Raw genomic sequence first — 21,742 nt, 5'->3', positions numbered from 1 at the left:
AAACGTACAGATCTGTTGAGGAACCTCTTTTGTGTAGCTCATTTTAAATTGTAGTCTTGGACAGGAGCCAAGTTATTTGTAATGTAATGTAAAAGTAATGCCATGCAGCAAAAGAAAAGCTGTAAACACGACTTGGACATACTAACAGCTTGTAAATTTCTTGTGGCAAGCTTGTTTGAAAATACTTGCTTATTCCACCCAGCACGTAACAGCATTAGCATTCATTAAGAGTTGTGTTTCTGGCCACCTGATTACCATTGCTCCCCCTTCACATACTGATTTGATAAATTGTTAATATAAAAAATATTGATTTGGGCGGATTTAAAGAGAGCTACTTGTCCAATTAGCATCCCGCTATTCCTGTTCGAATTTAGATACTCCTCCTCTTCCATTTGAATAAAAAGTTCAGGGTTCACTTAGTTTCCAATTTTATAACCTGCATTTTCCGTAAAAGTAAGAAGAATTCAATGCCGCAGTGTACATTTTCATCAGTGAGTCATCGGAGTGCCTCTGTAATTTTCAGGGAATGGAAACATTGTCGTTTCATGACGCATGGAAATGGCCCACACAGTGGTCGTAAAGCCTCTACAGCTGCTCTCCAAATGGGACCTGTGTTGCTTGCTGCAGTTGGTTTATATGAGGATAACTATTGGTAATGACCCATCAGATGGGCCCTCTGTGAATTGATACAGTAACTCCCTAATTAGAATTCAGCCGACTCCAATGGCAGATTAGAACCATTAGCACGTTGGCTAATTGGTAGGAGACTAATCTTGTAATTAAGAGCATTTGCAACTGATTAAATGGTAATCATCGGAGACACATCAGCGAAACGTGGAGACATGCAGAATTGCCAGGCTGTGGTTCCAAATTTAGACTTGCCCTGTTTAATATTGAGTAGATTCATGGTTTAATCTATGAGGTTTCCTTTTTGAGCGAGCCACACTTTTTGGCTTTAAATAACCGACATTCTTATTATCTTTAAATGCTGATGGCCAAATCTAAACTAATCAAGCACTGAACAGGAGCTGTCACAATAGCAAATAATGTGACAACACAATTGTGTCTAATGTCTTTAATCACAATAATCTTTTCATGAGTGTGCCTTGTGATAATCCTAATATAAAATAACACAGCTCTTTCACAGAGATATACACTCACCGGCCACTTTATTAGGTACAGCAGTTCAATTTCTTCTTAACAAATATAAATAATCAGCCAATCACATGGTAGAAACTCAATGCATTTGGGCATGTATACCTGGACAGGACATCTTATTGAAGTTAAAACCGAGCAACAGAATGGGGAAGAAAGGGGGTTTAAGTGAGTTTGAACATGGCAATGTTGAGGTTGCCAGAAGGGCTGGTCTGAGTATTTTAGAAACTGTTGATCTACTGGGATTTTCACGCACAACCATCCCTAGGGTTTAAAGAGAATGGTCCAAAAAAGGAAAATATCCAGTGAGCGGCAGTTGTGTGGACCAAAATGCCTTGTTGGAGTCAGAGGTCAGTGGAGGATGGGCATACTGGTTCGAGATGATAGAAAGGCAACAGTAACTCAAATAACCATTCGTTACAACCAGGATATGCAGAATACCATCTATGAACATACAACACGTCCAACTTTGAAGCAGATGGGCTACAGCAGCAGAAGCCCCCACCGGGTGCCACTCCTGTCAGCTAGGAACAGGAAACTGAGGCAACAATTCTCACAGGATCACCAAAACTGGATAACAGAAGATTGGAAAAATCATGCCTGGTCTGATGAATCTTGATTTCAGTTGTGAAATTCAGATGGCAGGTTCAGAATTTGGCGTAAACAACATGAAAGTATGGATTCATCCTGCCGTGCACCATCAATCATGCCACGTTCAAAGTCACTTAAACCCCCTTTCTTACCCATTCTGATGCTCGGTTTGAATTCAGCACATTGTCTTGACAACGTCTACATGCCTAGATGCATTGATTTTGTGCCATGTGATTGGCTGATTAGCTATTTGTTTTTATAAGCCGTTGAAAAGGTGTAGCTAATAAAGTGGCCTGTGAGTGTACATGTCCTACAGTGAGACACACTCGTCCTATACACACACACACTTTACTGTAAACATGAATGTATGAGTTCTAAATTGCAAAGCCGGCAACCCAGCTCAGAATAACATCTCCCACAGATATCTCATTTTGCCATTCATTAGAAAGAGTAGCAAAAGGCAAGCTGGGGGGGCGGGGGGGAAATAGACTATTTTGTCCAATTTTCCTTCCTACCCCTGGGCTTCAAATTCAATTTTCCACCAAAAGTTTGCAGTGAGAAAGAAAAGAAATAAACATACGATATCTGTCCAGAGGTGGATCAGTAACTCACTTGAAAGAGGGTGATGGCTGCAGGTGGGGAGAGACTGATTATAGAGTTCCCACCAGTCTCAGCAGCCTCCCGGCTATAACCAAATGTGAAAGCCTTATCACAGAATGCCATCCTGTCCCAGAATTCCCAGAATACTCTACACATAGGCTGATAAAGTTTCATGCCAGGTCACCTGCAGATATGTTCATGAATGTTGGAGCACTGAATGTATGAATACTGGCACACGCTTCGGAAAACTCAAATTCAATATCCAGTTTGTGATCTGTAAATGGTTTTGCTATATTTTTTTTCAAACACAACAAACATTATATGAATGTATCATATTGAAAAAACTTTTATCTTTATCTTTTAACTTTAGCACTTTGCAAAGTTGCAAAAAGATAATGGAAAACTCTGTCATAAATGAATTATTTATTTATTTTGACAAAGATGCTGGAGGGAAAATCAATCACAAAACAATTTCACTCCCTTAAATTATTATTTGCACCACATGTTGTCTCTTCTTACCGTTTAGTCAAGAATAAGTATTCTAACAGTATCTGCACCTCTTGATTTATCTCCAATGCCAATGAATAAAGCATTGAGACATCTGTGGTAAACGTAAGGGTGTTTTAAGATGGTTATGTAGCAGGTCTGATTTTCATACATCGTAGAGGTTTGTGTACCGTTACAAAGCTGCCAGTAATGTATGCCGTTGTGTTAACTGTAAATAAAGCATTTCCCTAACTTTAACCAAATGTATTGTTTATAAAGCAAAAGGAAACTCTTTGGCGGTAGTAAAAAGGGTAATAAATAGCATGCAGCAGGCATTTAAAAAAGAGTTATACTTGATGTCATTATCACTTAAGCTAATGCACTGAATCTTCACAACACTATGCCTGGAAGTAAATAAAAGAGCATGAACAACAAGGTTCATTCGTGGGTTTGCATGAGTTGTGCGTATACTTAAATGAATGTGGCTCATAATCTGTGGGTTCGTGGAAGTCATTGTGGGAAAAACTTTAAAAAATACCAAAATGTAGTGACATGAGCAGGTTGGTGCAAAGCGGGCATGGCCATAAAAGTAGATGACACATCATTTCTCCATACTTATCTTTTTTGTAAAGCCAGTTACAGCCATTCTTGTACAATGCGCTTGTGTGATTTTAAGTGATGGGTAAGTGCAGAAGCAAAAAGTAGAAGGTGAGGGGTTCTTTTTTCACCTCTCCTAAGCACTGAGTCAAGAGTATGTGTGGCGGGACTATACCCATGCTATTGATTTCTAATGTTATTCTACATCAACGGAAAACAAAAACCTTGAACCGTGCTGGCTATCCCACCTTTCAAGTCTCCTTCTCCACCATTCTTCACTTATTGATCAGATGTCTGCTCGTTAATTAAGACATGACCGCTGCCGGCTGGCTACGCGGTCAGAGCTGCACATCTACAGGGCTGCAGTAGGGCCTGGGAATGAGAGGCAGCTAATCCATAAGTGCTAATGTGCTATTTCTCCCATCCCCTTATGTCATTCTTGATTTTTCCCAAACCTTTTCTCATTTTTCCTCCATTTGCTTGCATCAGTGTTTAACTTTGACTCTGTTGACTAAATGGTAGGTTACGTTTTTTCAAAATAAGAGCACAAAACAATTTTGTAAAGCAGATTCCATATCGAAAAAAGAAAAACATCATGATGTGAACATTAAGCCTGGATTGTACAACCTATGCATTAACCTATTACTGGCTTTGTGTGCCAGTCCATTCTTACGTATTTGCTAGTTTAAGCTAGTGATTTACCATGATGTTAAGATGTCAGCTTTTATGAGACCAAGTAGCCTATAATACTTAACAGCTATTAATAAGTGAATGTAGCCATCACTGTAAAATCATTCACAAAAAAATGTGTGTTTCAGTCAGAGATAGTTGTATTCATGCATTTCACAATGTGTGGGAATTAACAGATGGCAATTCAAGTCAAACATTACAGGCATAATGTCTGTTTGTTGTTGTTGTTTCAAATCTTTCCGGGTGATTTATCCAACTTAATTTTGACAAACTGTGTGGACAACAATGTCTAAACAGCAAGCTTAGTTTAGCTTTCTCACTTGGTTCAGTTAACTTAACAGTTGCTGTTGCACCTGGCATTCTGTTTAAGTTTATTCTTATTCTGTGCAAGCTACACAAATGACTTATCGTTCGCAAAACTAGAACATTGAATTATTCGCCAATTTGATAGTGCAATTCAATAAACCACTGAAAAGGCTGCTTTGTAACACACGGGGAAGTAAGAGTATGACTGCAGGCTGGTGGAAAATTAAAGAAAGAGAAAGATGTTTTACACCCCACTGACTTTCTATGTTGACAAAGCAAATTTCCAGACTAAAATAACATATTGTGTCCTTAACCTCCCCCCTTGGTACACATGAGAGCTTGTTAAAGGCAAGTCAGATTCAAAAGGAAAGATAGTTTTAGATCAAGTATGAAACATTTTACTGTTATTATATGCTCCCCAATGTTCCCCTCCAGCCGTAGACAAACTCTGGATCTTCCTCTCCCCGGTGGGAATCCTGAGCTCATAAAAGTAGCGTATCACAAGTTTCAACTGTATCTCACACTTAAAAAGAGTCTAAATTTGTAGCTCCTCGGTGCATTCACATGACAGGCATTGCACCCCGCTGATCCACATCCTGGAAAAATGAACCCAGAGGATATTTACAGTATCGGCTTTCAGAATCCAAAGCGAAAGGAGCCTAATGTTATTACACCATAAAATCTACTGTATATAATGTGCCAGGACTTTCTATCCTATTCTGTCCTGCAGGCAGGGCCGGCCCTGACCAATTTGGCGCCCTAGGCAAGATTTCAGATGGTGCCCCCCAATGCATCACAGTCAGGTCCACTACCACTGTTCATACACTCACACAGAACTGGATAGCTTTGTCTTTGACATTTCAGTTTATTTTAGATAGAAAATAAACCACAAAATAAAAATCATACAACAAAACAAGTGACATAAAATGAAATATGAATACAATATTACGATTTGCACAAAATAATGCAGACATTAACATTTTAAATTATAATCTAGTATAAGTATAATTTAAATAATTCATAACTTTGAATTGAATATAGTTCAACATAAGAGAGAGTAGAAAATACATATTTACCTGTTAAACCTAACTGTTGAGTCAGTGTGTTTCACCATTGCTGTTAGTAATCCATTTCCTCCTGTTTGTTACTTTCAGAGAAAATCATTAAACTGGATATAATTTGTTGAAGAAACTATTTTGGAGTTCTTTGACGGTATTCATGTCAAATGTGAGAGCCGTGTTTCCAAATAAAACTAAACATTTTAAATAAAATAACATTTTCTTTCTTTTTTAAATTGTGACTGAATTGTGTTGATAACAGATTGTTGTCATGAATTGATTTCCAGTTGGAAATAGTTTAGTATGTTTAAAATTGTTATTATAGAGAATGTACACGGGTCACAAAGAGCAATGTTGATTGATGGATTGTACTTAGGTAATCCTTATTCAGCACTATTTTGCATTTATGAAGTGTAACAAGTGATGAATGGTTCCCACTTTACAATAAGGGTCACAAATAACATTAAGAAATGGTTAATTATGCTTAAGTGATGCTTAATCAGCACTAGTATGCCTTTATTAGGTGTTAATTCATGAGAAATGGTTCTCACTTTACAATAATGGTCACAAAGTCCATTAGTAAATGGTTAATTACACTTAAGTAATGCCTATTATGGTTAATTATGCTTCAGTAATGCCTATTCAGCACTGGTGTGCATTTATTAAGTGTTACTTAATGGATAAATGGTTCCCACTTTACAATAAGGGGCGACTGTGGCTCAGTTGGTAGAGCGGGTCGGCCGATGATCAAAGGGTTGGAGGTTCGATCCCCGCCCTGCCACCTGTGTCATGGTTGTTGTGTCCTTGGGCAAGACACTTCACCCACCTTGCCTCGTGTGAATGTCGATAGTTAGCCTGCTATCGGTGTATGAATGTGTGTGTGAATGGTAACGTGGGAAAGGAAAACAGGTCTCCCTTGCAAAAGAGTCTCCGGTCTCAATGGGATTTACCTGTATAAATAAAGGTTAAAAAAAAAAAAAAAAAATAAGGGTCACAAAGAGCATTAATAAATGGTTAATTATGCTTAAGTAATGTTACAAAAATGACATTTGTTAACAGTTAATTAATGCTTATTATTATATTAATCAACTGTTGGTTCAAGCTTAATTAATGGGTTAACTAAGGTTAATATAGAATATTTATAAACAGTACATAATGTAGTAATTAATACCTTAGTTAACATGAATACCATTAGTAAATGCTTACTAGACACATTAGTTAACAGTTAACTAATGGTTAGTTAAACCGTATTAAGCATTAACTAACCATTAATTAATGTACCCTTATTGTAAAGTGTTACCCATGTTTTTAAATGATAGTATTAACAGTATTAGTTAAAAAAAAAAAAAAGTTTTGCTAGCCCAATTATTTTATTGTGTTGTTGTTGCGGCGCCCCCTATGGATGGATGCGCCCTTAGCATTTGCCTATACTGCCTATGCCCAGGGCCGCACTGCCTGCAGGTAAGGCCTTCTTGCCTTGTTTGTGTGTATCTCTCCTTCTTTTTTCTCTCTAGCACTTATACGTTTTATACGACAGGACACAATGTATCATGAGGGAATTTAATCAATATCACTCTAGATATTTTAGTTAAGATGTTGTCAAGAAGCTTGATGGAAATTGATGATTTTTATTTCAGTCAGTGGGAATGTTTCCATTATTTTCACTGCAGGTAATCTGTTCCAAACCAAAAAAAAAAAGTGTATGAACCTTTCTCAGATAAAAGCTGCGGTCTCAAATGGACTGTAAAAAAAAAGATAGGTTGTTATTCTATTAGTGTGTCACCAACTGGTTTTGTAGGCTACTTTGTACCACTTTGACACTCAATTGTCAGTTATTACCCACATAAGAACCGTCCTGTCATTTCTGAGAGCCGACCACTTTTGTTCAGGTAATGCAATAGTAAATCAAGATGGTTACTTGCACAATTACTGTCACTTGGGCACTTTTTAGAAGGGCTGAGAAGTAGTTGGATGATGTTTCAACTACTACATAGACGGTAGAGCATTCAGAAAGCGACCGTGCTTTAACAAAGCCCTTTTTTTTCCCCATTTTTTTTTTACTCTAAAAATTAACTGTCATCTTCATCATTCTCAGCAATTTCCTTTTCACTCCCTTATGGGATAGGAGACAAAGCCTGTTGTTTATTTGAATCAGCTATTGCCAAAGTTCAATATTTGATCGACTATTTGCTATTCAACAAAATAATTGTTTACTGAAGGTATACCAGCATTTGTCATTGTTGAGATAACATTCATATTGCTGAAAGGCAAAGTAAACACCAAGTCAATGCTATCCTTCACATGACACCGAATCCTCAATGTTGGCCCTTTAAATGGCTCAGTTGCAGTCTTGCCCTTCACATTACCACACACACACACACACATCCACATTCGCACACACACAAAAGCCATCACAAACCCACTGTCTCTTATCAAGTCTTGCACATACAGTATACGCACACAAACACACGCTTCCAATCCTCCAAGCCCGTGCTCTGTGAACCGTGACAGCTGTAGCCAGCTTGATTGACACGAGTTTGAAAGTCAGGTTCAAGTGCAGGTTCGCACGACCCCCAGCGTTACTTCGCTGCCAACGCAAGGTTCTCACGACTCTGCCAACGCCTGTTCACTTATCTTCCACCAGATGCCTGTCACATGGCGCAATGTTTTCTGCCAGTCATCTCCCAGTCTCCGACGTTTAATTAGTGCTCATTAAGGCCCAGGCTTTCTTTGTAAATAATATATGGAGGGAAAGTACATCAACACAAGCTGTCTCTTGAGGGCCAGCAGCTATGAATAGTAAAATCTTCAGCATGCCCTTTTGCTACACTATTTGTATGATCAAACTTCGCTGGTAGAGGCCCAGACAAGGTTGTTCATGAGCAGCTTCATGAGTTCAAATGGTGTATAAATGTATGTGTGGGTCCTCCTCACTTGAGTTATGCAGTGGCAAAATTACATTTCTGAAAATAGATTTTTTTTATTTGTACTTTCACCCTTCATACTGTCATAGGTGGGTGCTTGCACTGAGCAGCACTTGTATGCCTTGTGTGTTCACTTCACGCACACAAACGAGCACTCAAACACACACACACAAACACACACACACAAACACACAATACCCAGACCATGCATCCGGCATCTGATTTCCATATTAATATATCTTCCCGTTGTTGATTTCCTCACGGCTTACTCCCTGTCTCAGCAGCTTACATCACATGAATGAGATGGCCCTCCACCACGAGGGCTGAGTTGGGATTGGGGGGAAGGGGGATGGGGGTGGGAGAGGGGGGTGGTATAGACATTACCATACTGTATACCTACATCCATGAACAACTTCAATAATAGGCCCTGTCATTGAAACAAATCACAGACTTTCAGTGGCACTGGCCCAGGCCACACAAACTCAAATTCCATCTCACCTAGCTGCAGAAAATTGAAGCAGGGGGAATTAACTTGTGATCCACTCCTAATATTTCTCCCAACAATTTGGGGAGCCCTGGCGGAGCTACTTTATATTTGGATGGGGGGGGGGACGCAAACAATTTGCTTGAGATGTATTACATTACACCCAAAAGAATGAAATTGGCCACAACGCAGAGCCGACAAAAAACAAGTCTAATCGGACTCTCCAATTTCACGGTGACACAGCCTGGGCCCTGGGGTAATGAGTTGACTATGTGACCCCCCTCCTTTCCCCGTGAAAAACGTCAATGCCATCAGAAATGTGAAAGGATTCAATGTAAAGTTATTCCGTCAAACTCATTATGTTTGTTGGATTTGCAGATTACTGTTGTTGACATTACAGACTTTTGTCTTTTTGTTTCCCCTATCACTGCAACTATATGTTAAGGAGTTTTCAAAAAGGCAGCTCAGATGCAATCAAGTAAGCTTTTTGCCTATGCTTGCTTTTAAAACCGTATAGATAATGTGTTTAATTCACTGTTATGAGCCTGGAATTAAAATCACTTTTTATCTATAGTAATTTGTATACACATTTAACTGTTTACCGTTAAACTCACACTATGCAAATTATATTATTCGTTTTACATGAGATACTATTCTGGGCCATATCGCCCAGCCCTATTTTATACTTGCATTCTCATGAACCAATAAATCATACTGTTTGAGATTCTGTTTCAGTAAAGTACAGGACAATCAGAGATGGGATCACAAAACTAGTTCAAATAATGGAAACTCACTAAAAGTCAGCTCACAGCATCATTATCAGTAACACACTGTTCCCTTTCTGTCATATAAAATACATCAAATAGTCTCTCTTTTCCTGCAAGATGTTGGGACAGGCTATGCTGGTTTGTCACGGTAACACATTGACATTAATCTTTCAGCAACTTTCAGCAAGGCCAAAAGTTTCCATCAAAAGCCTTGATGTCAGAGTTATCGCTGGTTCAGGATATGTGAGACTCCCTGAGTGTTTTGTTGAGGAAAGTTTCAGGCAACCTCAGTATGTATTTATACAGCATGGAGGCACATTACTGGTTCTGACCATGAGGGACTTGTGTGAGGGAACAGGTGAGATATAGAGTGTGTGGGAGACTGGTTTGCTCAGTCATTCTTATCAGTCAGTGGCGGTCACGGGTTAAATCTCGAAAGGAATCAAAAATACTGTTGAAATTCAATAAAAATGTACAGCCATTGTTGGGGTTTTAGGGGAAACTTATTATTATTTCTGAAAACCTTTTTTTGTTGCAGTTGCTGTCACTATTTTTTTAAAAAAGGTAGTACAAAAAACAGCTAATTTAGCTTTTCTTCATAGCAGTGGCGACTAGTGCACAGACAGACATTTTGGCTACCTTCCCTTCAGTTGTATGACCAGACCCAGCGAGGCTTGGGATTAATACTCAACCACAGGTGCAGACAATCAATTATGGCCATCACATCGTTGCTTTCACAAGGAGAAAGGGCAAGTTAAACCATGGGGACCAACATGCAACACCAGGCACATATAGGATTTTCCACTAGTCAGTATAAGCATCTGTTAGAAATATGAGCGATTTATAGTAGCAAGGAAGCCCATGATTGAAGTGCAAACGAATAGAGAGTACAGGCTTCACCTCATAAACTGGTATGGTGATTTGCAGGTTAAAATACATCTAGTCATTAACGTTAAATCTTTCCCATAGCTGTCAGTTTGCGGGCTCTGCTACTCTGAAGGTTCTCTTTAACGAGTTCTTGTGCTTCTCTCTGGTCTCAAATTGGAGAGGCTAGAAGCCTTCACAAGGAAGAAAAGCTGTGTTATACATAGTGAGCCTGTCAACACAGTGTTGAGCAGCCATGAGAAACCAAGGTTAGGCAGCAGACAGAGGAGAAGACACAGGCAAGTGCTGATGTCTATTCAAGAATGTCAACATAAACTAGACCCTATCACATATTTCCTTACTGTAGAGATGTGTTCTTTGTTACCTTTACCGGGCACATTCTAAGGCCACAATTTGGCCTGAATGAAGACCATAATCTGTATTTAATTGTATTATTACTGAGTAAAAGATATTTTATTATTGGGGTTCATAAATATTCTGTTATAAAATTCAACAGAGACAATTGTCCAGGCTAACCCTACAAGTAATAGTCCCAATGAAAACTATTTTCTGGACAAGCGTTTGTTGTTTGGTATCTTAAATGCAATTTTCAGTCCTGTGTGCACCAAAAAGCAAATTCCAGAAAACTATTTAGGTGGAGGCAGGAATCGTCAGCACAGATATATCAAAAACCTCAACCAATAAAATCTAAATTATTTAAATGGTTATGATAGATAAATGGGATTTTAGTGTTTTTTTATGGACTGATGTTTTACGTTTTGTCTATGACCCTAACTACATGTACACACGCCACACAAATGCATCCGATCAATATCGGATTTATGCATATCCATAGCATTCATTTCATCCTTTCGCAGCTTTTTTTAACCCTTAGCTAAAAAAATATGCAACTAAAGTGAAGTCAGATGATCTGGAGTGTCTGCTAAAGAAGGGTCACTCGTTTGGATAATGGATATATACCAATTGCTATTGGAATATACACAGGGAATAGAGGTCATTAAAACTTTATGAAACAAGGCTTTGTAACGGTCCCGGTTCAAAAAGCTGGACATACAGGGGATCTGTTCCCTCTTGTGGCCCAAACCGGGGACTGAAAAACTCTATGATTTCAATATGACAATGCCGGCGGCAAAAGCATCGAATCCCAAAGCTCCCCACAGTTCAGACCCTCTACTCAGTGTGGTACCTGCACCGGTTGGTCCCAATGATCCACATTCTGCTGGTTTTTAATTAAGTGGAAGGTCAAATCGCATAGCGCTTTACTTCAGGGAGCTGCTGCTGTCTGCACGGCAGAATGAGCTACACCCAGCCATTAATTTTATGGAACAGGGACTTTAATTGATTAAAAAGTTAAGGACTGTAGGGAATGAGTGTGAAAATGCACTAACATTTAGTTGATGTGGATGCAGGCTGGTATTTGGTCTTGTCCATTACAACTGCTAATATTGTTAGACATATGGACTCAAGAAGATGTTTTCAACATTAACGTCGCCGTACCAATGGGAATCTGTGTAACAGCAAATGACGATTACCTTTTCTGTCTTGAACTGAAAGGTCGGCTGATCATCTAAGGTTTAGATGTATACCTAATGTAAACACTACAAAGTCTTCAGATTTATGCATTTGAGCATAATCATGTAAAACACTGTAAAATTGCAGTAAATGATCAAAGGATGTTTCATATAAATTAATTGTAAATAAATTCAAACCTAATCAAGCATTTTTCATTAGAGTTTGTTTTCAAATGTTTTCTACAATACAATATTATAAATATTCAGTTTGTGTGTGTATAGTGATATAAGGTTACATGAATAATGTGTTAACCAACAGTGGATGTTATCAGACATTCACGTTTCAGGCTATAGTTTCCCTTGTTCCCCGCAGTTATCCATCATTAATGGGAAATGTCACAGTAAGGCCAGGAAGTCAATTAGAATGGATGTATTTCTGACTGCCGCTGTCATTTTTCTGTGTCACGTTCACTGGCAACAGATGCCCAGCTCTTTGGTCTCGAATGGACAACATCTTCCCTCGGAAGCACTTTGTACAAACAAACATGGGCGTGATGTGAAACCGTGAGCTTCCCCACCCCCTAGGGATGGGTAATGTTTCAGACCTCACCTCCCCCCCATCACCCCTACTGTTTATTTATCACCTCTCGAGAAGCGAAGGTCACCAGTTGTAACCTCTTACCCTCTTAGGAGTAAAATCAAATAGGGAGAATTATATTTTGAATATGCATGGTATATGAAACTGTAACATCTGTGTGAACACAGCCTGTATTGCTTCGGACAGAGCTCCTCACAGGGAGTAACACAACTATAAAATAGTTCATATTATTCGATCTACAATGCACTCCCTGCTCATTCCCATTGCTAGAAACACCAAAGCAAGGCTCAAACTGAATCCAACTTGTTGTTTTTCCAAAAGCTTTGAAATGGAAGCAACTTTGTTCCATGCGGTCGAAACGCATGGAGGATTTTGTTGAGTGGTGAAAACCATCGGGCCTTTCCTCCTCTCCTGTCCAGACCATCTGTCAGCTCTGCCACAGTTCTGTCTATTAAACCAGCTCTGCCGATCAGTTGGGTTTGCTGCCTGAAGGCTCCCTTGCCAACATAACCCAGTATCTTTGAAGTGAAAGAAAAACAATGAATTCTCAAGCTTTACTGCTTCTCTTTATGCCATCATCTCTCCATGAGATCCCCGTTTTGTGCTCAATTAAGTGAATCCAACAGAGTGCATTTCATTTAGTTCTCAGAGTGGCATGAAAATGACCTTACTCGCATCACTGTTCTCTCCACAGGGGCCTCACCAAATGAGGCCTTGCTTCTTTTTTTTTATTAAAGGGAGAAGATAATAAGCTTTGTGGAGGCATGATCCAAGTCGGATAACCCACCAGGATTTAAATTTACTCCTGTCAAAGAAATTGAAAAGCGCAAATAAACGCGGCGGCAACGGCAGATTTGTATATTCCCTCCAAAGGGCATCGATTCAATGGGTGCAGAATGATGCCTATATTCATGTGTCTGTCTTTGTTGTTATCTTTTTCGTCTCAGGTGCAAGTGCAACCTGCATGCCAACAGCTGTGTACTCGACAAGGGGAGGCTGGGCTGTGAGTGTGAACACAACACCACAGGGCCAGACTGCAGCCGCTGTAAGAGGCACTACCACGGACGAGCCTGGAGTGTGGGCTCCTACCTCCCGATACCCAAAGGAACAGCAAATATATGTAAGTATATCAGTGTCTGTGACGATTTGGACAGGCCATGTAGATAAGGCTATTAGGATAGGAACAGAGTTTACAATCCAACTAAAGAAGACACTGGTATTTGATGAAGGCTGAAAAAAAACACACCCTTTTTAGTTTTGAATAAGTTTTACTCATTGTCCTTAAGAGATTGTTGTAAACATTTTTAATCACATTAGCTCTTTGCTTCAGCGCTACAACTCCCCAAAATGTATTGGGAACAGTGTTTTAATTGGCCAATTATGCAAAAATCATGATAAAGAATATTTAAGTATACAGTGCGTCATGCTGGGAAGCGAGGGAATGTGGTTAATGCTAGCATGTGTTCATTTTGTTTTTGATGGTGGACTAATGACTTACAATAGGCCTTGTAATGTATATCAGGCAGTTAAATTACAACTTTGGCAGTTTGTTCTGATTCTTGCAAGGACCCAGTTTACCTTGTAGTGACAAACTCTCTATTTAATCATTCTAATGTATGAATTGGAGCACTGGACTGTCTGTATTTATGTTTCCTTAACAGACAATTAATCAACTGTAACCTGTACGTGTTTGCATCTTGAATTTGTGTCTTACTGTATATTTTCATTGACTTTGTCTGTTCATTTGCAGTCAGGGTGGATGGTAGAGCTTTCAAAATGTGTAAAATTAAGCCAAGAGGTTGCAGTTAGCATTCTGTACCTCTCAACAATCAAAGTCTATTCCTTTCAACGATGAAGGCAGTCATTTTTTTTACATTGACGACATCCTTGATCTTCATCTAACCTTTACTGAGTAGTTTTAATTGAGCATGAAAGTGCATGCTCAATCTTGTAGTACAGTTGTGTGACAACATAAGTTCCTTCAAATAGAGGTCTTCTCACTAGCTTTTTCAGGATCTTTTAACACCACTCATGGGCTTCGTTAGCAAAAAATAATTCCATCAATTTTCCAACAGTAAGTTGAGGAGCTGATAGCAGGTTGTCATGCGATTACAGTTGTTATATGGGGGCCGATTGCAACACCTAACTCTGTTCCAGGACTCTCTTAACATGGGATATGCGAGGCTCCACATTGATCACAGTGTGGTCAACCTTTTATAACATGACCAAAGTTCCATTTGACAACCAAGCCATCTCCAAGACAACTAAGCAAACTCCATCTTCCTATGAAGAAAGTAATATCATTTTGAAGATCCCCAAAAGGCTTGTGAGCGGACATTAATTTCCAGTTGTTTTGTCAAATAGGTAATTTAGTTTTGAGAACAAAAACTATACTTAAACACAGGGGTGGGCGGGCCCTATTCATTTAAATGACAAATTACCTATGTTGTTATTTACTGTAGATAGTTCTTGTTGGATAGATGCAATCTTTGCCTGTTCGTTTTTGTAGGGGAATAACTGATACATCATGGCATATTTCATTTATTAAGTATGAAGTGAACATAAACTCCTTTTGATACAACATTGATTTAAGTATCCTTACCTCAACTCCATGACGAGTGTGAACCAACGTTAGATATATTTTCTCCCCGTCAACATGATATCTCTGAGGCAGAAGGTGCTCTTTTGCATTATCCCCATTATAATCTTGGACAGGAGTTGAGTTGCGTTTATCAAATCCCATGTCTGAGGCAGGGGGTTCATTGCCTCAATAAATCTAATACAGCCACACAGGGATGTGGTGGTGGACAGCCAGGCGTGGCCAGATGGTGGAATATCTAGCCCTCTGGTCCTCCGTTCACACTGATACAGCCTCACACAGTTAGAAACTCCCGTGGCAGCAGCCAGCTGTGATTGACAGCAGGTTTTTTCAGATGCTTGGTTTGATTATATGACTTGCATTTTCTGACACTGCATTATTAGATTAGGTAAGATTTGGACACAGAAATGATATTGCTATTGATCCACGATTTCACTCCATGATTTGGTGCAAGTACATTGTGCGGTAACAGCGCTTTTTCGGGCTATTGTCGATGATAAATTGGAGGATTTCACAGTTGTACGTGTTTTGTTTGAGTATGTGTCTCACATATCTGTGGTTGTGTATGCATGTATGTGCAAAAAACGGCGTGTATGTGTGCACACATGCACATTCAACCCATTTGATTGTGTGTGGGAGTTTGTTTGTGAACTCTAAGGAGATATTGCTGGATTTACCCCCGCACCTCTTCTGTGTTATGAGTCTCCCTGCAATGTGGTGCGCTACTGCCAGATTGACAGGCCGTTATTAAAAAATCCAACACTTGGACGCATCTGCACAGAACTGATGAAACCAAGGCCTAGCCATATCAAAAGCAATAATAGCACTTGTTTGGAAGTGGCGTAAAATGCAATAATGTTGCACATGCAAGTGACGTAGCAATATTGGTCCCCCAGGTGTTGAATGAACACGCTTTTGTCTTGAATTATTCTTATTTGTCTCATAAGAGAAGCCCGCACCCTGTAACATGCCATGATTCATTATGTGAAGCACATATTTCCAATGAGGATATTAAAGATACAGCCCTGATATTAAGACAAATATGCTGAACGTGCAAAAATTTAATTATGGTTTAATAGCCTTCATCTGTCAGCAAGTCTTCCTCTTTAATCACGGAAGTAATTTTTCTCACAGGTAGGCACAAGGCGAGGTCTATTATATATTCAAATCTCTCCACATGCAGATATATATGGACATACGTGACCCGTCATCTAATAAATTAGAGCCCAAAATGGAACCCCTCGTTGCTGTGGGCCATAGCTGTCAGCAGCAGAGGGTGACTGTGAGTGATTCAAATTCAAGGTTTCCTAAAGGAAGGAAGAGAAAAATCTTTAAAAGTTTCCTGTAGAGCAGAAGAGGAATCACTTCGAAAATGATGTTGACAGTCCACTTTGCAGGGAGCGTCAACTCATCTTGTGTTCCAAAGCAGGTTCACAGGTTAAGAGGGGGCTTGGGCGGAGAGTTTGATCAGACTATAGAATGTGTTTTGGCTTCAAAAAGGGCAACATTGTTTGCCCTCCATCTTTCGCACAGGCCAGCCATTGGTTATGGATTGCGGCATCCTTGCTTTCTTGCAAATTGAAGCTTAAAATCTGTGCTTTTCCTGCGGCTGTGGTGTTGCGCGCTTGCCAACAGTTGTTGTGACAGCTGCACCCTGGTAATGAAGTGATGAATGGGGGTGCAAACAATATGAAAAACGCCCTGAAACATAATCACAGAAGGACAAAGTGGTAAAGCTGGGAAAAAAAGGATCAGAATTTGCACTAATTGTGGGGTAAGATTTGCTTGCTGATTGCATTGACGTAACACAAAGATGGTGAGTACACAGCCACATACCAAGAAGGCATACAGAGTGATTCAGACAAAGGCTGCATCATGGTGTGCCCAAGTCAGCTCCAGCTCACAGAGGAAGCCCATTTCAGTGATTGGAAATATCCTTTTCAAATGTCCTTTCAGCCAACAGACTGTAATTCACAGACAGGGGATGTTACATAGTTGTGTAACTAACAAGACACACAAATTATGAGTGTTGAAATTTCTGACAATCATAAGTAAATGCTTATTTTGTTGTTTTTTACAAACACTAATAAAAGTGGATGATCATGAGTTAGGGGCAAGATTGTTTCCTTATTTAGAGTTTTGATTATTTTGACATTTCATCAAAGGAATACCTGTTATTATCATCAGATGAGGGTGGCTGTTGGACCTTTCAGCAGTCAGGTTCACTGCAGAGCCATAGCTGCTGTTAATCAGTGGACATAGTGGAAACCAATTGAAGTGTTTGTTGGCTTTGAATTATTCAAGGCAAACTAAAAAACACACACAAATGTGTTCTCATGCAGTTTCATGTGTTTTAAAGTCAAATGACATTAGTCATACTTCAATGCAGTGCTTCTCAAATGGTGGGGCGCGCCAGGGGGGCCAGTGCCGTGAGTTGTCAGGGGGGGCGCGGGCTGCCTTGATTTCCAGCTGACTTTTTTTGTGCTAGCAAGCGCGATGTGTGCTTCTGTATGGTCACATCCGCGCGAAAGGCAGCGATTTGCAGTAAATGAATGTCCACATGTGTCTCCAAGTGTCTCTTAGGCTATTTAAAAAGCATCACAGAAGGCCTATTGGCCTATAATAATTATAAAACACCACCTTAACTATGTTTACAGTTTAACAATGTTTTGAATGAAATGCAAACCTCAGTGAATCATTTGCTCTTGTCTCTCTGTCCTGAGATTCACACAGACTGAGCAGTCTTGTTTAAATGTTACAAATTGAGCTAATAAACTGATCTTTGAATTTTTTCGCTGCAGAAGTTATCTTAGCTAATTTGTTATCTAATTTGATAATAAGGTGATTGTATGCAGAATGATTGTGCCAGAAACTCATACAGTGGTTTTGTACAGATAAATAAATAAATAAATATTAGCAGGTTCTCAATAGTATTTCAATTTGGGGGGAGGGGCGAAACAATTGCTGTCCCCTAGGGGGGGCATGACAGAAAATAATTGAGAACCACTGCTTCAATGAAACCTTTTTCCTTTTTTTTCTCCAGGTATTCCCAGTAACCATGGACCAGCGCGTAAGTACATACAGTTCTGTGAATTGGCATGCTGACTAATGGTTTCCTCCCTCAGTGATGACTAACTTTTGTTTGACTGATGTTGTTGGGGTGAGAGGTTGTACAATACATTATCCTTTTTTTGTACCAGTATGTTCTCCATTGTTAAAAAATGCCATTATAACAAGGCATTAATAAATATATGATTTTTAGTTAACGGTAAAGTAACCTTACAAAATCACTATTATGGTTGAAGATTAAATTGCTTGCTGGTTAATTGAATACTGTAGGAGACATGCATGTGTAAGTCAGTGTATTAGCAGGCACTACAAATAATTGTTTTTTCCCTTTTACACTACAATATTTGCACAAAGTCAGACCATGCATTCGTATGCATGTTGATGCCTGAAGCTGACTCCTAATACTAGATAACAAAAGCAGCTCCCATATGTCCGTGTCTCTGCCTTTGTCTTGTGGAAAATTCACTCATTTAAGCTGCATGCACACTATTCGTCATTACTCCATTTGCTACTCCAAACAGAATTTTTCTAATCATTCTCAGGCAAATCTGCCCAGATAACAAACAGATTATTGTCACAAAATGAGAATCTATGCATGCTGTCCCTGTGCTTTAACCACATAACAGCATGGACTATATGACAACTCAGTTTAATTCATAACCTTTCCCATTTTTACACAGATCGAGCAAATGCTTCATCTCTTGGTGTTGCAAATCGTAACCAAGGTAGGCTTATAGGCTTTGTAACTTCAGCATGGCTTCATCAGTACATAGAAATAATTGATTGCTTATCGATTAGCATTTCTAAAAAATAGCAATGTAGAATATGCAAATAGCAATAGGTGGTTTTCCTAAAGCCCAGATGCTTTCATTCTGCGTACACACAAACACACAGGTCCTTACCAGGCAGATCATTTGTTGTGAGAATCCTGTAGGGAGTGGACCACATACCTCATGATCAGAGACCAGAGCCCCCTAACCCCTTTGATCGTGCCCTCTTTTTAAATACCCAGAATGCTCTCTGGGGATGCACCCTTTCTGCCATGTTCGCAAGGAGAGAAAAAAGGGAAATAGAAGAAGGAGAGGGAAGGAGAGAAGAGGCTTCAGGGGGGCTTATGTAGATTTATCTGCAGCTATCTCCAACTAATCCTCAGGCCCAGATATCCTGTGTAGTGAGTGTTAAGTTGCATCTGCACCATTGCTTTCACAGCCAGAAGAGGAAAAAATAAAAATAGGATTTCAGGATTTCTACCAATCAAGGCAGGGTGTTTTCCAGAGCTGGGAAGCCGACACACCTCTGACAAAACTGTTACTTCACTGGAGTGGAATACAGACACTTTACATATAAAGTGAACACAGTATTAATATAAGCTACAACAATGTACCGAAAAGCTTTTTACTAGGGCTGTCAAGCGATTAAAAAAATGTATCTAATTAATTACAGGCTCTGTGATTAATTAATCTAAATTAATCGCATACTTATATGACACTTGCCTGTTTATAAACAACTGTATAGGCTACTCTCTCTCTCTCTCTCTCTCTCTCCCCCGTCTCTCGTAACTTCTGCTTCTTGCTAAATGATGACTGTCTGTCTTCCACACAACAGACAGCGCTGCACTGCCACAGGTGCGGTGCGTAGCCTATGCCGACTCATTCACCGTCCTACTCATAGCCAAAAATATTGAGACACACACACACATACACAAAGGAGGAAAAAAGACAGGCATATGCCAGCTAGGAAGAGTGAGAGAGGGCGGGTGTCCGTTTGTGGGAGACGATCGCAGCTAGCAAACAGAGACACGGAGGAAGATTGAGAGATACTGTTTTGAACCTACATTGTTAATTAGGCACACTAAATCAATAATGCACAGACACTGCGGAGAATAACAAAAGACGTATTCCTACCTTCATGCTTATTTGCCCGGAGCAGCCCATAACACATCCATAAAGCCCTCGCCCTCTTTCCCCTGCTTCTTTCTTTACTCTTTAATCCCGTGCGTGCCGTGTCAGCAAGCTACAGGTGCAGCTCCGTTATCGTCTCACCTCTTTTGCACCGGGTCAAAGGGCAATATAGAAGTGCGATTAATCTGCGTTAATTTTTTTAATCGCGTTAATTTTTCTGTGATTAATTAATCGAAATTAACGCGTTAATTTGACAGCCCTACTTTTTACATTTAGGTGTACTGCATTTTCTGCACTTACTTTCACTCTAAATGCCCGATGTCACTAGTTTCTCATAAGATGTATCCAATAAATGTCATACTGCAACAACAGTGCCTCTGAAATAAACACAAGGATACTTTTAACAATTGCATTAGGTATAATAATAATGAAAACTTGTATAGCATCATTTATACAAGAAATGCGGCTAAAAGTGTTTTGCAGTGAGGATATTACAACCGACTGCTTCCAGTTAAAATAGACATAGAATTAACATAAAAACACAATAGGGAATGAAAATAAAACCAGACTTAATAAAATAAGATGGAATATAAAACCTGCATGATAAAAATAAGTTAAAATGAAGTCAGGGCTGCAACAACTAATGATAATTCTTATCAAAGATGTATCAATCAATCAATCGTTTGGCATATCAAATCTGAAAATACCATTTTCCATATTCAGAGAGGACATCTTTAAGTGCAATTCCTAAGACTTGTGGAGCTGGAGAGTTTTTTGCTTAGAAAATTACTTGAACAATAAATCCATTACCAAAATACTTTCCAGTTAATTCATGTCAATAGACTAAAATTACTGGACCATTCGTTCCATCTTTAGTTTTATGGCTCAGTAAGTACCACTGACTTTTGATTGTTATTGTTGGTAGTTCGACAACGAAAAAAATAGATTTACATGTTAATGAGAGAGCTTTATTAGTGCTGGTAGGAACTAACTATTAGCAACAAAGAGAATATTTCCAAATTGTTCAACTTTATAACATTTTATAAGCTCTTAATTTAGACTTAACCAGCATTAAAAAAACACTTGTGCTTGAGTAAATGAAAAGTCCGGCTCTTTCTGTCTTTAGATTCAGTATTGTGACCGTCCATTGCTGCTATGCAGCCGACAATATACATTCCACTTCAGAGGCTCGAGTCATGACTAATGATGAAGACTTAGGATATTTTCATAACAGGAGGTATAGGTTTCATTTTACCCTGACATCATGGCAAAAGTTATTGATCCAGTGTAATTGAAGCAACACTATTCTGTCTTAGGGCATATAATTAGCAGATCCTGTATCTGAAACTGTCTCAAGTTATAGTGGATTGCATTGGAGAATCTATAATTATAAAGGTTTTTTTAAACTTTTAATTGAATCACCATAAATATGATTTTTCCCCCCAACTGTGTGTAATTAAAAACGAGGCACTGCGCTCTCTCCAGGTTTTCTCTTGTAAAAAAGGGGTATCTTAAAAATAC

General features: G+C 39.2%; 1 protein-coding gene across 2 annotated transcripts in view; it reads left to right on the top strand.

Moving 5' to 3' along the window:
• The window catches only part of LOC307255946 (netrin-G1-like), a 57,231-nt gene that overhangs the window by 27,607 nt on the left and 7,882 nt on the right, over window positions 1–21,742 (top strand). The window contains exons 4-6 of one of the 2 annotated variants that reach the window (XM_080034775.1): window positions 13,600–13,772; window positions 18,295–18,321; window positions 19,001–19,045. In XM_080034775.1, the coding sequence (XP_079890901.1) occupies window positions 13,600–13,772; window positions 18,295–18,321; window positions 19,001–19,045 (245 nt within the window). The remainder of the gene's footprint in view (window positions 1–13,599; window positions 13,773–18,294; window positions 18,322–19,000; window positions 19,046–21,742) is intronic. The other variant, XM_080034776.1, reaches the window with a different exon arrangement.

The sequence above is a fragment of the Ammodytes marinus genome (genome assembly GCF_949987685.1).
Source record: "Ammodytes marinus genome assembly, chromosome: 9".
Taxonomy (NCBI): Eukaryota; Metazoa; Chordata; class Actinopteri; order Uranoscopiformes; family Ammodytidae; genus Ammodytes; species Ammodytes marinus.
This window is presented reverse-complemented; position numbering and strand designations above follow the sequence as displayed.